General features: G+C 39.1%; 1 protein-coding gene across 7 annotated transcripts in view; it reads right to left on the bottom strand.

Annotated features, from left to right (window-relative positions):
- clcn3 (chloride channel 3) overlaps positions 1-15,343 on the bottom strand; it is a 51,088-nt gene that overhangs the window by 21,920 nt on the left and 13,825 nt on the right. For 4 of the 7 annotated variants that reach the window (XM_046851347.1, XM_046851341.1, XM_046851344.1 and 1 more), the window contains exon 2: positions 14,149-14,324. In XM_046851347.1, coding sequence (XP_046707303.1) covers positions 14,149-14,308 — 160 coding nt within the window. In that variant the 5' untranslated portion in view covers positions 14,309-14,324. Of the gene's footprint in view, positions 1-3,917; positions 4,162-11,000; positions 11,169-14,148; positions 14,325-15,343 lie in introns of those variants that run through there. The other 3 variants (XM_046851348.1, XM_046851342.1, XM_046851346.1) reach the window with 2 other exon arrangements.

The following is a 15,343-nucleotide window of genomic DNA, read 5'->3' on the forward strand; positions in this document are numbered from 1 at the left end:
CTGAGTCATTAAGCAACAAGGGTGTTAGTAAAGTCAGGTACTGATGTAGGTGTTATGAGGAGACCTGGAGGTGCACATTCATCACAAAGGCGTTCTACAGGGTTTAGAGCTTAATAGCAAACCGTTAAAAGTCTTCGACTCTAATCTGTGTGAAGCTTATCTGAATCAAAATCGTCATACTGAAACGAAAAAGGGGTTTGGATCTCCTAGTTACGGTGATGAAAAATAAAGTTTGTGGAGGAACCACATATGGGTGGAAAAGGCAGGTGTCCCAATACTTTTGGTTGTATATTGAGTAAAATGTACCTGACAAACAACTATTTTAGAAAAAAAAAAAAGCGCTTAAGTCCCTGTATGGCGCCTGAGCAAAACGTAACCCACTACAACCTGCATCATTTCCACCCTGCTGTTTATTTACTTTCCGGCTCTTTGAAATTGAATTGAAATTGCATTGCATTGAAAACAAGCCATTGTTTTTCGAAAGCCTCGTTTTGTTTTTTTCCCACGGTCCACACCGAGACACAAAAATGCCATTTTAATCAAATTTATCCACTTTTCAAGAAAGAGAGAAAAATATGCGTTTTCAAATGAAAATGTATTCGTGTCGACATTACAGTATGTACCCTCAGTACACCTCTGAAATGATTGGCAGTCGTGGTTACAAGGACCTGGAAAAACTATCCTTTTGCATCTAACATACACATTTTGACACTTGAGTTTCCTAAGAATATATTTACTTCAGTTGGAGATTAAATGAATGGGCGAATGCTCCAAAAAAACAACGTTCATAATCCTTTTTTCAAGGGTGCCAATAATTCTGAACCTAACTACACATTAAATATCAGTATTATTCGGATATAGCAAGTGAGGACCTGTTCCACCCTTACAATCAGTTACAGAATTTCTCACTATATTTTCTCACGCTCAATTTTGAGAGGTTTGTCTCATTAGCACACACACACTCTCGCCATTAGACTCGTTAAACAGAGAACACGAGCGAATGCGCAGAAGCTCAAGAAGTCAGGAGTTCATTCACCGTGTCCTTGAACGAATGAGCTACTTCACCCTGTGCTTCAGCTACAAAAAAAAAATCCAATAAACCTGGGAAAACCTTTACGTTTGCTTGCTAGTTTTCTTTGAAGAATATGCTGTTATCAGAAGAACGGAACAAACAGTGCAACATGAGTCAGGAAATGAGTGAAAAACGGTGATAACATCAAAACCACACCACCACAGAATCCGTCTCGGGATCAGTAAGAGCTGCTTTACACTCATGAGGTTTGCAGAAGAAGCTTGTACACTAAAGTGCTGCTGAATACTGAAATCTGATTGGTCATTGCTGTGCGGAGGTGTTTAGCGTTAAGCTTCTTCCCTTCTTTTTTTTGGCTCACTCCCTTTCAATTTTTGATGTAGACTCACACGTCCAACACCACGTTTATTACTCAGCAATCGTGGTTTTGAATGAATGAATCATGTTTTTACTTTGGAGGTTCGGAAGTCAAGTTTATTTCTATAGCGCTTTTCACAACGGACATTGTCGCAAAGCAGCCTGGGACGACTGTGGAGGAAGGAGAAACTCGCTAAGTGCACTTCCAGGCCATGAGTGACTGACGGATATTCATTCTGAACTGCTGCTAACGTCGTATTGAAGATACAAGTTCCATGATACACTTCATATTTTTCAAGGACAAACTGCGGGATTTTGCAACACTCAGGATTTGTTTAGTCGTACCAACAAAACAAATGAAGGGCTTTAAAGACTTGCCGAACGCAGAATCCTCTCGCTTTAACAATCCAGACTGCAGCACGAGAAAAGACCTGAGCAGGAGAGGAAAATCTCACCACAGCACCTACAGCACGAGACTCGACCAGGCTGAACCTGACGCACCGAACACAGCAGGAAACACCAGGAGAGACGCAGACCGCCTCGATCCCGGCGCCACGGCAACTCTGCGGTAGTTATTGTGGTTCTAAGAACAGAGTTTGGAATGTGACCTTCCCAAGCTCTTTCAGCTCACAAGACATGTGACTGAACGAACACACACACACACACACACACACACACACACACACACACACACACACACACACACACACCTCTGTCCACCAAGAACATGTAGCACATCGTCATCACAAAACACCTCACAGGAGATAAACAAATATATATATATATATATAGAACTGCATCAAACATTAGCATTGTATACTTAACAAAAGTAATGGCACCCTCAGACAGATTCTATGCTAGTTCGATGCAATTCATTTTTATTTCTATAGCACTTTTTTTTTGTTGTCTCAAAGCAACTTTGTACAAAAGAATGGACAAGTTTAGTGTCTACAAGTTTCCTCATCAATCAAAGCAGGAAAAACTCCCTGAGATGGCCATGAGGTAGAAACCTTGAGAGGAACCAGACTCAAAAAAGGAACTCATCCTCATCCGGGTGGCACCGAACGTTCATTTATTACAGTTAATGAGAGACATGACGGATTTCTCCTCAGAATAATCAAAGGAAATTTGAACATTTGAACAGCCGTCAATAGAATTGCTTTTCCTCTCAGTGCAGTGAAGCATAAGGTTCATTAAAAAAACAAAAAAAAACAAAAAAAAAAACACATCACCCTAGCTTACTTCACTAGTGACAATCTTGTGCAATAACAGACAATATATTCAACATAATGACATTTCTTCCCTTTTTCTTGAAGTGGGGGGGGGGGGGGGATTTATTGTGTTCAGAGCCACCTGCTCGGCTACGTAGGTCTCTAATGAACGATAACAGTTGTATTAGATGATTATTACATAGAAGAAATGTGAAGAATATATGAGTTAGGGGTTGCTCATGTTTAGGATGTTGGACTTCTGATCATAAGGAGGTGAAAATCACAGCACTGCTGGGCCTTTAACCCTTTAGCTTCTGAATAAACGATTTAACAGTAAGTCACTCTGAATACGGGCATCTACCAAATGCTGTAAATGTAAAAAAACACAAAAAAAAGACTTCTGGGATAAAACTGTGGAAGTCGAGCAGAGTGACAGATCCTCACACCAAATCGATTTCATGAAGGTTCGTTCCCATATTCACGCTCGCCATCCACTTTCCCTTACATTCTCTCACTTTGAGCTCATCGTGTTACCCAGAAACCACACGTGGCACCGACACCGGAGACGCCTTTGAAAAAAAAAGCGTGTGTGTGTTTTTGAGCCAGTACATTAACATACACCTGCTATTAGTCTTCACTACTCTCAGAGCTGCTGTTAGAGGAAACCAATCAACATGTTCTGACCAATCAGAATCCACGATCCAAAAGCCATGACCACGTGGCTTTGGTTATTCCGGCTTGGTGAAGGATCAGTGTGTTAGACGATAGCTTTGCGAAATGACACGTCATCATCCTAACACTTGGGTTCACCCCGGAGACCGGAGGAGGTGCACAGAAGGGATTAGTCCTGGGGCAAGTGTCGGATTCTGTACCTTTGGTGCAGATGAAATACCATGCAGGAGGGAACATGTGGAGACCAGTAGGTAACAAGTGTCTCCTGTGAAAATGATCATGCATTACATGAAGACGCAGTGCACTGATTCAGATATTCCTACCAAAGACTGGGGTCCTCAAAACACACACACACAGCTCGCCTTGTCTCTAGGGAGGAGGCCCAGTCCTTGGAGGGAGCGCGCGCACACACACACACACACACACACACACACACACAGAGATAATGGTGCATTCACAATGCAGGGGCTGAACAACACGTTGGAAGTGCCAGAACCAGGCGCGTGCACGTACACCCACGTCTGGTAAGGCTGGTAAATAATTAACAGAGACGCGCATACCGATGTTGGACGCTAACAAGTAACGCGCTTCAATAACAACCCTACATTTTAGGAGTGTTACCAATATCCCCCATCCCCGAACATTACCTCTCATGCGGATCTCCTGCAGGGGGATCGTGTCCCCACCGCCGTCGTAGGGCAAATAAGGGTCGGCGGATTCGTTCTCCATTACACCGCGCGCGGAGTCAGCAAGCCTACACTTCACGGTCCATAAAGCTGCTGGCTGCCATGTTCGCCGCAGTCGTTCACACACTATCGGTCCATACGTGCGTGTGTGTGTGCGTGCGTGCGTGCGTGTGTGTGTGTGTGTGTCTCCTCCTGCCTTTCCCCCTTGTGCACTCGCTCCCTTCTCCTACCGACGACTCGTGATGATGTCATCTATAAGAATAGGCCGCGTCCCAAACCGCGATTTCGAAGCTACCATTTTCGCCAGTGCGTAGTGAATCGTCAGAAAATAAACAAAAGCGTTTCAAAGTGCGTTGTGGGAACATCAATATTAAATACTCTTCACAGACCGTTTTTTAACACGTGTGTGGATCATTATATAATTCTCCCACGCCGATTAAAACCAAAAAAAATGTGATTTTAAACAAAGCCAGAGATGTTGGACGAATCCATTAAGAAACAATCCGGGGGAGGTCTAAACTTGATTATTTTTCCACTAGGCAGCAATTAGGCAATAGGATAAGGGTTAGTTTTAGAAAGTGTTTAGGTATGTATGTCTTGATGATTCACTGTTCAATAAAATAAGCTATAAAAGCCTTTAGAGAGCGATGGGAGCAGGACATCTGTGTGTACAGTGACTGTTTGTTGTACTCCTTGGAGCTTTTAACATTGTGTGAGTGTCATGTATAAAGACTGTACAATACTGAGGGGAAAGAGCGCTTTATTAATCCCAAAGGGAAATAGTAATTTATGCTTGGTCAAAACACAGGGTCAGTCAAGGTACATTGCTCCTGGAGCAGATTAAGCAGGTTTAAGGATCATGTTTAAAGCCTCCAGAGTGGCAGCATGGTGGTGCTTGGACCTTACAATCAGGAACACAAAGCCTTAACCGCCGAACCACAAGGAGTGGAGATGATCTGACCCACTCATGATTACAAAAATTGGTTATCGGATGCCTAAGATCCTTACACTTGCCCATTTTTCCTGCTTTCAACATATCAAGTTCAAGTTCTGCCAAATATATCCCACCGCTTGAAAGGTGTCATTGTAAAGAGATTATCAATGTTCATAAATGAAAAAAAAAGCCACTCTAAATCAAACATACTCTTTTTCATACTTTCGTGTTGAGATTGTGTGGATGTCTGGGTGGATATGCAGGGCTTATCAAATATCTAACACAGATTTCAGTATTCACGGGAGTGAAGGGGAGGGAAAACATTTTTGGTAGTAGGTAGTAGTACCAACTGCATTTACATTTACATTTGCGGCATTTGGCAGACGCCCTTATCCAGAGCGACTTACAACTGAGCAGGGGAGGGTTTTAGGGCTTTTGCTCAAGGGCCCAGCAGTGGCAGCTTGGTGGTGGTGGGATTTGAACCTGTGATCTTCTAATCCAAAGCCCAATGCCTTAACCACTGAGCTACCACCTCCCTACTGCATACTTGGAACACCTGTCATTCTGGACAAAAAGATCTGACCCACTCCTGAAGCCATCTAAAATGGGCCATCTTAAATTGTTAAAAAAAACCTGTCTGATCCTTACACTTGCCCATTTTTCCTGATTTCAACACATCGACTTTTAGAACTGACTGTTCACTTGCTGCTAAATATATCACACCACTTGACAGTTGTCCTTTTATTATGACAATCAATGTTATTGTGAATGGATGTTGATATACTCTTCAATTGCAGACCAGATGGTTAAGATTCATGAAGTTTACTAGGCATCTCAAGAACGATTTGGACAGATTTGGACTGTGCTTAATATACACAGTCTGCTACAATGGCTTATTTAAAACTGCAATTTACATGAACAGTTCTGCATTTAAATGCCTGTCACTAAACAGTATACCTCAACAATGATGGAACTGTAATGAATGGACATTGGGTGCCACTATGATGAGGACAGGTTCCCTCTTTTGCGTCTGGTTCCTCTCATGGTTTCTTACTTATAACATCTGAGGGAGTTTTTCTTTGCCACAGCCGATACTAGCTCGCTCATTAGGGATAAACCTATAAGGAACAAAACTCAAAGGCACCAAACTTATACAATCTAACATTTTTATCTCTTTAAAGATGCTTCGAGACAATGTCTATTGTTAAAAAATAACACTATGCAAATAAAACTGAACTGAAATTAATTCTATACATACATAGAATATATAAAAATATTATATATTATATTCATAGCCAAATGACAACTTCCTCTAAGGATAATGAAACAATATAAATATGGTTAAAGTGTGTATATGGAATATAGTAATTTCATTGACACTATACAGGTCAAAGAGTCAAGGGAATATAGGCTCAAAATTCAAATCATTTTTTTAACCTAATCTTGAAAATAGACTAATCTTACCGAATTTACCTGGAGGAAATGAATAAAATTATGTCAGTTGGTTGTTTTTTTGGACCTTCATTCATCTTGTGTCTGTTTTGTTACATTGCTGTCTCTTCTAGCAGTCTTTTTTAAAGAAATCATTAATAAATAGGGTGAATAAATCTTTAATATGCATTAATACCTTAAAAAGATTTAGTGATTTGTGTGCTGCACATTACTGTTGCATTGTCTCTTTAAGTATGTACTACAACTTAAATACTGTGGAACTTCAAAGAGCAGACGGAGGTTTACACGTCTACATGGTGGAACAAGGAAGGTATGTGTAAAGAAGGTGATTTGACAAAAACTATACACCCTGGAAATGCATCTGCACTGCACCAGCTGTTATCTCAAACACATGCAGAAAGAGAGAGAGGGAGAGGGTGCAAGGGGGATATTGCACACATCCTAATCTCAATAATGGCCAGAATATTAGCAATAATATTCTACAGTGAAGCAACAAGAACTAACAGCAACATAACATTACTTTCAAAGCAATTTCCACATCAGATAGGCTTTCCAATTCATTTTAAAATTCACAAAGCTGAATAGGTTATTTCATAAATATCGTCTTTAATACAGCAGCACTGTACTGTACTGTAGTTTAATGCTGCTACTTTTTATATCTTTCTTTCTTTCTTTCTTTCAGCTTCTCCCATTAGGGGTTGCCACAGCGGATCATCCGTATTCATGATCCGCATATTTGATTTGTCACGTTTTTACGCTAAATGCCCTTCCTAACGCAACCCTCCCCATTTATCCGGGCTTGGGACCGGCACTAAGAGTGCACTGGCTTGTGCAACCCTAATGGCTGAGGTTGGTTCCCTGAGGAAAACACTTGGGTGTAGGGCTGCAGCTATTGATTATTTTAGTAATCGAGTATACTACCGATTATTCCATTGATAAATCGGATAAGAAGTACTTTTTCTTTATTAAAGAGCAATACTAAATATACAATAGAAATTAAGGCGGGTCTCCTAAAATGGACAAGTCATTTGTTTTCTTTTTTTAATTTACATTTTATTGCTGAAATCGAATACAAGAATATCTGTAAAAACTAAACCCGCTTAGTGCAATTAATTGTCGTTTTACATCAAAATGCAATTCAAATATATAAATTAAAATACTAATAAAAAAATAAATAATTCAGAGATTACTCTTTTTGTTTTAGTTTAAAATTATTTCAAACTTATTTGCCGTTTTCTTTGGCCTGAAACCTATAGAAGCCTGTTTCTATACTAATAATATAATGATATAATAAAATTAATGAACTAATAAATTATAATAATTTTTCTCACAAATGTGACTTTTCAGACATCAGACATTTCTGGTGCATCTATCGCTAAACATGTTGTTGGGTTGGAAGCTTTTGGTGTATGAACAAGGATTCTCTGCTTCATCTGTCTTGATCCGTCTAATCCAGAGCTGATTGTTAGACAAAGTTCTCACCAGGGTTTAGAGGCTCAGTTTTGATACGATGCGATTCTATTGACTGTGGCCTATTTCATTTTCAATGTGTAAAGCTCAGCACTACAGAGGGGATGACACCAACCCCAGTTGGCAAAAAAAAAGTCGGAATTATGAGGAAAAAAGGCAGAATTTTGTGAAAAAAAAATTGCGAGAATTACGAGAATTAAAGTAGGAATTGGGAGAAAGAAAGTAGTAATTTTTTGTGGTGGAAATGGGCTTCCATATGAATCTTCTTGCCTCTCGCTGTTTTTTCCCCCGTTCCTGTATTTTTTTCATTCTTTATCATTTTCTGTGTTACCTGTTCAGAGCGCTCCAGAATTTAGCGGGTGGTGCGTCAGTAATAACGGTCCGCGGGGAAACACAATGCTTTTGTATTTTAATTACTGGAGTTACTCGAGGAATAGTTTCAGCACTACTTGGGTGCACCTCAAAAAGTTCCAGTAACAGCAAGGTTTTTATTCCTCAGCAGGTTACCAAAACTAACAAATTATAAACCAGTTTATACTCTTTAGCCCATATACTTTGTAGCCCATTTTTGAGAGTTAAGTACACTTTAAGGTTTTTCTCTGTTCTGGCACCGAGGTGGTGGAATAAACTTCCCCTAGATGTCCGGAGTCCCTGGCCTACCTCTTCCTGAAACACTTAAATTAGCACTTTCCAAGTTTGCTTTGTAGAATTAAAGAGTTATATTTATATTGAGTTCGTAATCTTGCGTACAAGTGTAGAATTATTCATTGCTAGAGACTCAAAGCACTTTTGTACGTCGCTCTGAACAAGGGCCTCTGCTAAATGCTACAAATGTAAATCTATTGTTACATGTAATTGTGTGGAACTTACAGTAGCTATAATAGTCGTTCGCTCAACTCTTCCTGCACGAACGCCTTGTTGTAAAGATAGAAAGATTAAGTTATAACTTTACCAGTTTCCGCTACCAATAGTTGAAACTGGAGACTCGTTTCATCTTAATAATATTATACATGAACAATTACTCGTTGCGGAAAAATAAAGCGTCCGCCTCGTTTTACGAGTTGTTACTATAGCAAAAATACCATGTTAAAACAACAACTATGCTGATTTAACACGTCTGATGTACAGGAAATGTATTAAATAAAACCATGCACGTGACCTAAGGAAAGGTTAAATATAAGCAAAATTACTGACCATTTTTATATCATTACAGTCCACAACAACATTATCTGACACATTTTATAACTGCCCTGTGTGCATATTATGTCAAATACCTTGAATAAGCATTTGGAACGGTAATGAAATATATGAGGGGTGTTTGAAACCCAAAATCCACCTTGCTATCTACACCTCTGCATGACGTGCATGTATTATACAGTGTATTTACATTATTGTTTTCTCTCCCTCTTCTGTTCCTTGAGATTCATATCAACCTCCCACTTTCACCTGCATGAGAGGGAAAAAAAACACTACTGTATGCAAAACGTTTTTCCAGACATGGCATTTCTTTGTCATACTTTCTCACCAAATTTTTGTGTACATGTGCATTGATATGCATCTCTCAACAAATACCTAAACACTGATTTCGGTATTTGGGGGAGTGGAGAGGAAGCTTTTTTGTTGATGGTAGTACTACCCACTGCTTACTGGGAACATCTATCGTTCTGGAAACGATACCCACTCTACAAACATCTAAAATTGGCCATCATAAATGGTTAAAACGGATTAGATCCTTACCCATTTTTCCTGTTTTCAACACAACAAGTTTGAGAACAATTATATCACACCACTTGACATGTGTCAATGTTGTCAGTGGGTTCAATGTGATTACGGATCGTTGTTGATATTTTTTTTTTTTATATTCATAATCGCATCAATGGTTGTGACACAAGTTACAAAAACGATTTAGGGCTCTTGTGTAAATATAAAGAATACAAGCATGACAGATCATTGTAGCGATATGAATCAATATATGGTAAAAGTGTGGATATGTGCGTGAATACGCAGGTCAACCTAAACAACGATTTCAGTATTCGGGGGAAATAAAAGCCTAAATGGTTAAGTGTGTATTTAAATAGCTCTGCACTTACAGAAATATATTTCCAGATATAAGAGATTTAAGATAAAGTCATAAAAATAAAATATTTTTATTCAAATATTATATCATAAAATATTCATATATCATAACAAATCTGTATTTATGTATTTATACACACTGCTCATTGTCTGCAAATCTTGTTACTAACAATAATTTGCTTTTTAAGTAAAAAGAAAACGTGTAAATATATAGCTGTGTATATTCTATAGTATCTGTAAATATATAGCTGTGTATATCCCATTGTATATGAAAAGTGTATTTGCATACACCACAGATTTCCTGACCTTTACATTACATTCCTATAAACCTGATGAACCAGATAACCAGCTTCTCAAGACTCGTTAACAACAGTGTGTGTGTGTGTGTGTGTGTGTGTGTGTGGGTGTGTATTTATTTTCACAAATCAGACTTAATACACTCACATGCATCCCGAAAGCTTGTGAGTCGCTTTCTGGTGAATCGCAACAAGTCGAGCCGAGCGCATTTGTAAAAGGTCACATTCACAACATTATTGTGAAGGTGGAGGATTTTTGTCTGGATGGCCTCAGTATTGTACATATAACCTAAATAGGTCCATGTGACCCCCCGATCTCACCAGGATCCCACTAGCATCTGTGTAGTAAGATCAGACAAACACCTCAAGGCCACTGATGTCTGTTGAACTCAGTGGGGATGGATGGACAGAATGTTGATCTAAAAGCATGGGTCCAAGCTGTCTAAACATATTCAATTCTTTCCTCTGTAGCCTTCTTTCTATTCCCTGTGTTGCCAGGTAACAGTACTCTGGCAGTGATGTCACGCATCACTTTGGCCATGTCTCAAACCAAGACAGCTAGTTCACCTTCGAGATCAAGTGATACCATGACTCACACACTCCAACACATCTGCTCTCTCACTTTCGCTTGAAAACAGGAAGGAAACTCTACACCTGCAAGTGACCACCCTGAACCCTACCTCCTTCAAACGTTGAAATACAGCGAAAACGATTCATGCGTTCACATACACAGTCAACAAAATGACAAGTCAAACTTCTCAGATGAAGAGAGCTGCTAAGCAAGGTTTTTTTTCAGCTGTCATCAGGGTTACGTACTTCTCCTGGAGTGAGGCGCAGTATGGTCCATTCCATCACCTTCGGCCATGTCGGCGGCGATTCTCTTTCCTCGACATGCGCACGCTCAGAAATCATCCCATGTTGTTCTCAATAAATGGACAAACTTTGGCATCTGGAGTGAGACTCGAGTGCCTCGTCACACAAGGAAGCTCGAGGGCTGCCGGAGAGAATAAAGCAAGCGGATAGGGCAGAGATTGTTGAGTGACGGTGTAAGCCGACACCCCTCGGTTGCGCAAGAACAAAGGCCGGGCCATGCCACCGATCCTGCGAACAATGGCTCTGCTATGTGATCGTTGGTCTGCTGATGAATTAGCAACTTAATGAAGAAATGGCAAAGCCAAATGTTTATATAATTCCTCAGACACAAGTGTTGGAAAAATACTTTCAGTACGGAGCATTAGACAGCATTGAATTATTAATAAGCCAATGCAGATACAAACACTTGACTAAATATTAACTATGTGACACACAGAGATCACAGATCAGGCTCTGTGACTGAGTTACATCATTTTTTATTGCAATGTTGGGAGAAAAAAGCAAGACTTCTTTTGAAAGGGCTGACTTTGTGGTGATTTTGTCTCGTTAAAAAGAGAGAGAAAAAGAAACAACGAGATACAGTGGGTTATACAGTATTTCCTATTAAAATGACCTAGTATTTGTTTTGATGGTCAACCTGCCCTGTGATAGCAATTGCTTTTACTGGAATAAGTACAGTTGAGAACTTTAAGTTTATTCCATAAATAATCTAGAAAAAAAGACGAGGGCTGAATAAGTTATTTCTCCTACTGTAGCAGATGTTTCCATAAAGTCCACAAGATACAGTAATAACTGAATGTACACAAGATCAAAGGTTTACACATGCTTGGAAACTTCACGCTGAGTTCTGTTTATATGGTTTGCCCTGAGCAGGTAAACTGGCCATTCTTCTTGAGAAAACCCTCCAGGACAGACACACTATTCTCCAGAATCCTTTGTATATTTAACAACTTTTTTAACTGTGACTACGCACTTTTGAGATTCACCTGTTCTAACTTTTGGTAACCGAAGGTTTTGTCCCCAACGACAAAAAGAGAAAAACATCCATTTATTCAAAACCAGGGGGTGTAAACTTTTGACAGGTGAACAGCGTAAATTGTCATTTAGTTGTTTGCCTTCTTGAGAATCAATGTATGTTTGCTCGTTTTTGTAATAGCTGTTTATGAGTCCTTCAGTTGTCCTATACAGAAGATGATGGAAAAGCAAATAATGTGCAGTTCCTGGAGAAATTTACTTAAGAAGCACTGGCAGTTTTAAGCAGCTGCTCAGAACAAACAATGCACTCATGAACAACTATCACAAAACATATAAAACTATCCATGTATCAACAATGTACATCTGTTTAAATTAACCTGTTGTCCAATCAAAGCAAACATTTTGTTACTATTTCCGAATCCAATTGCAGTGTATTTTCAGGTACATTCAGTCACGATTTTCCTGTAATTGAGAAATTTGAGACAGGAAGTGTAACTAATCCCATCATCCACCACCTCTCAGACATATGATTTCTAAAAATGAATAGTTTTGGTAACTTGATCAGTTTTTCAACTATATTGTAATGAAGCAGCTGTTTGGGGGCAGCAAGGACACAATGTTGAGTCTCTCTCTGACTGAATGTGTAATGTAATGAATCAGTGTGGACACATACACAGAGCTTTGTGTTATAGAAAACACAGAATGAAGACACTGTACATGGAAAAGAAAGAGGAGTCTTGTAGTCTGACCTGCAGCAGCAAACTCAATTGTGTCCAAAACGCCTTGAGCTAAAAGAATTGAATTGGATACATAAACACCAATCTCTCACAGCTACTGCCCTGATGTGCAGATACCTAAATGTGGTGGCAATTAAAAAAAATATATATTGTGCAGGCGTGAAAAAAAGGACAGAGAAACTGTACTGAAGTAAAAGTATGGGGACTGTTAAAAGGAGCAGTAATTTTGGAGACAAAACTCCATACAGGTCACAGTATTTTTGTCAAAAAGTGTTTAAATATAAAAATGAATATTTTAACTACAGAAAAGATCACAAGTTCATCATGTCTGACCCTGCATAGCTAGTAGCTAGCTCTCCAAGTCTGTCATAAGGACAATAACTCTTACTTAGAATCTGTTTTTCTGAAACCTTCTTAACTCCAATAAAACGCATTGTTAACTAATAAAAACAAAAGTAATTAATAATCGTAAAAAGTAAGTCTCATTCGAATTTCTAACAAGGTCTTATCTCAACCAGATTTCCTGCTAAGTGTAAACAAACAATATTGACATTTTATAATGCATCTGTCCTGTGACCTGCTTTTGCCAGAAGGCTCATAAAAAAGCCAAACAGACACCTGTAAAGGAACCCTGAAAAGAAAATATTTGCATCCTTTACAGTTCACAAAACCTATTATATGGAACTTTCTAGCAAGTTTAACTGAAAGAGGGAGGTGAGTGTGAAACTCACCAATGGAAATCTCAGGAAATGGCAATATATCAGATAGATAAATGGATGGATGGATGGATGGATGGATAGATGGATGGATGGATGGATGGATGGATGGATGGGAAAATAAATAAATGGCTGGATGAGTGGCTTGGTGGATGGATGGATGGATGGATGGATGGATGGATGGATGGATGGATGGATGGGAAAATAAATAAATGGCTGGATAAGTGGCTTGATGGATGGATGAATGGATGGATGTATGTATGTATGTATGAAAGCATAGATGGATGGATGTATGAAAGGATGGATGGATGGATGGATAGATGAATGGATGAATAGATAGATGGATAAATGGATAGGAAAATTAATAACTGGCTGGATGAGTGGTTAGATGGATGGATGGATGGATGGATGGATGGATGGATGGAGGAACGAATGGATGGATGTATAAATGTATTTATGGATGGATTAATGGATTGGAAAATGAATAAATGGCTGGATGAGTGGCTTGATGGACTGATAGATGGATGGATGGATAGATGGATGGATGGAAAAATGAAAATAAATGACTAACCATGTAAATGGTATGGGATTGGTAGGATGAATGGATGGATGTTTGGATGATGACTTCAAAAAGGATGAATGGCTAAATGAATGGACTCGCACCTGGAGAAGCGTCTCCATCCAGAAGGTTGTCGTCCTCGGTGGTGTGGAAGTCCATGATGATGCCGGCGCCATCGAGCAGCTCCTCGTCACTGCTGGCGCTGGTGATACTGTTGTAGCTGTTCCTGCAGTAGACTCTGTTAAACAGCTGCTCCGACTCCATTTAGATTTGTGGCGCCCTGAGAAACCCAACACACACATACACACACAGATATTTGAGATTTTGTCAAGCATTTAAGTCTTGTATATTTGTGTGAGACCAGTCCTTTATGCTCGCTAAGGAGAAGGCTGACTTCTCCTGAAGCACAGCTGGCTAAATGAGATGCTAAACTATTCTAAATTTAAACGCAGAGCCATACACAATAAAGCTACTTGATATAATAGGTGTTTTTTCACACCCATGATAATGAGGTGCTGGTATTCTGGTCCCTTGGTCCTTAGGTACTTTATTTATATTGTTATAAATACACAGACTGCATTCTTAATATCTAATCTGTACCACAATTAACTATTCAATGATTTAAGTTTGTTCTTTCTTGGACAATATTTTGTTGCGTGACTGATTAATCATTTCACAATCAGTGCACGATCAACTATTTGAAATATACAATAAACATTTAAAGCTGTTTATGAAATAATATGATGCCCTACAGTGCTATTTCACTCAGTGTTGTAAACGTAAAAATCATTTGCTTCAACTAGTGACAGGTCACGTCTCATTTATTATTACTGGAAGCTACACATGCCACGCCCCCTTTACTGAGCTTGACAAGAACAGAAGCTATACAGGTTTATGTACAGGTTTCTCTAAGGACATACATGAGGTATATACACTTAGAGTGTGTGAGGATTTGACATGATCAAATGTACAGCACTTATTTCTATAGTTTACACTGAATATAATACAAATGTACATTTTCCTGACAGACCTTTTGGTTTATATACTACTACAATCACACAATAAAGTCTAATCAAACACAATGTAAAATAAATCAACAGGAATTCAGACTTTCACACATGGGGTGTAAAACTAAAAGCAGGGGAATTAAGTGCCAAAAAACAGTCACATTTACTGCAATTAAAATCCATAATGTGCAAACCAAAAGGCGAGAGGATAAACAAAGATAAACCTCATACACTGTGACCGACATACACGTACACAGACACTACACCACCACATACATCACACACTTATAGT

The sequence above is a fragment of the Silurus meridionalis genome, chromosome 6 (assembly GCF_014805685.1).
Source record: "Silurus meridionalis isolate SWU-2019-XX chromosome 6, ASM1480568v1, whole genome shotgun sequence".
Lineage (NCBI taxonomy): Eukaryota > Metazoa > Chordata > Actinopteri > Siluriformes > Siluridae > Silurus > Silurus meridionalis.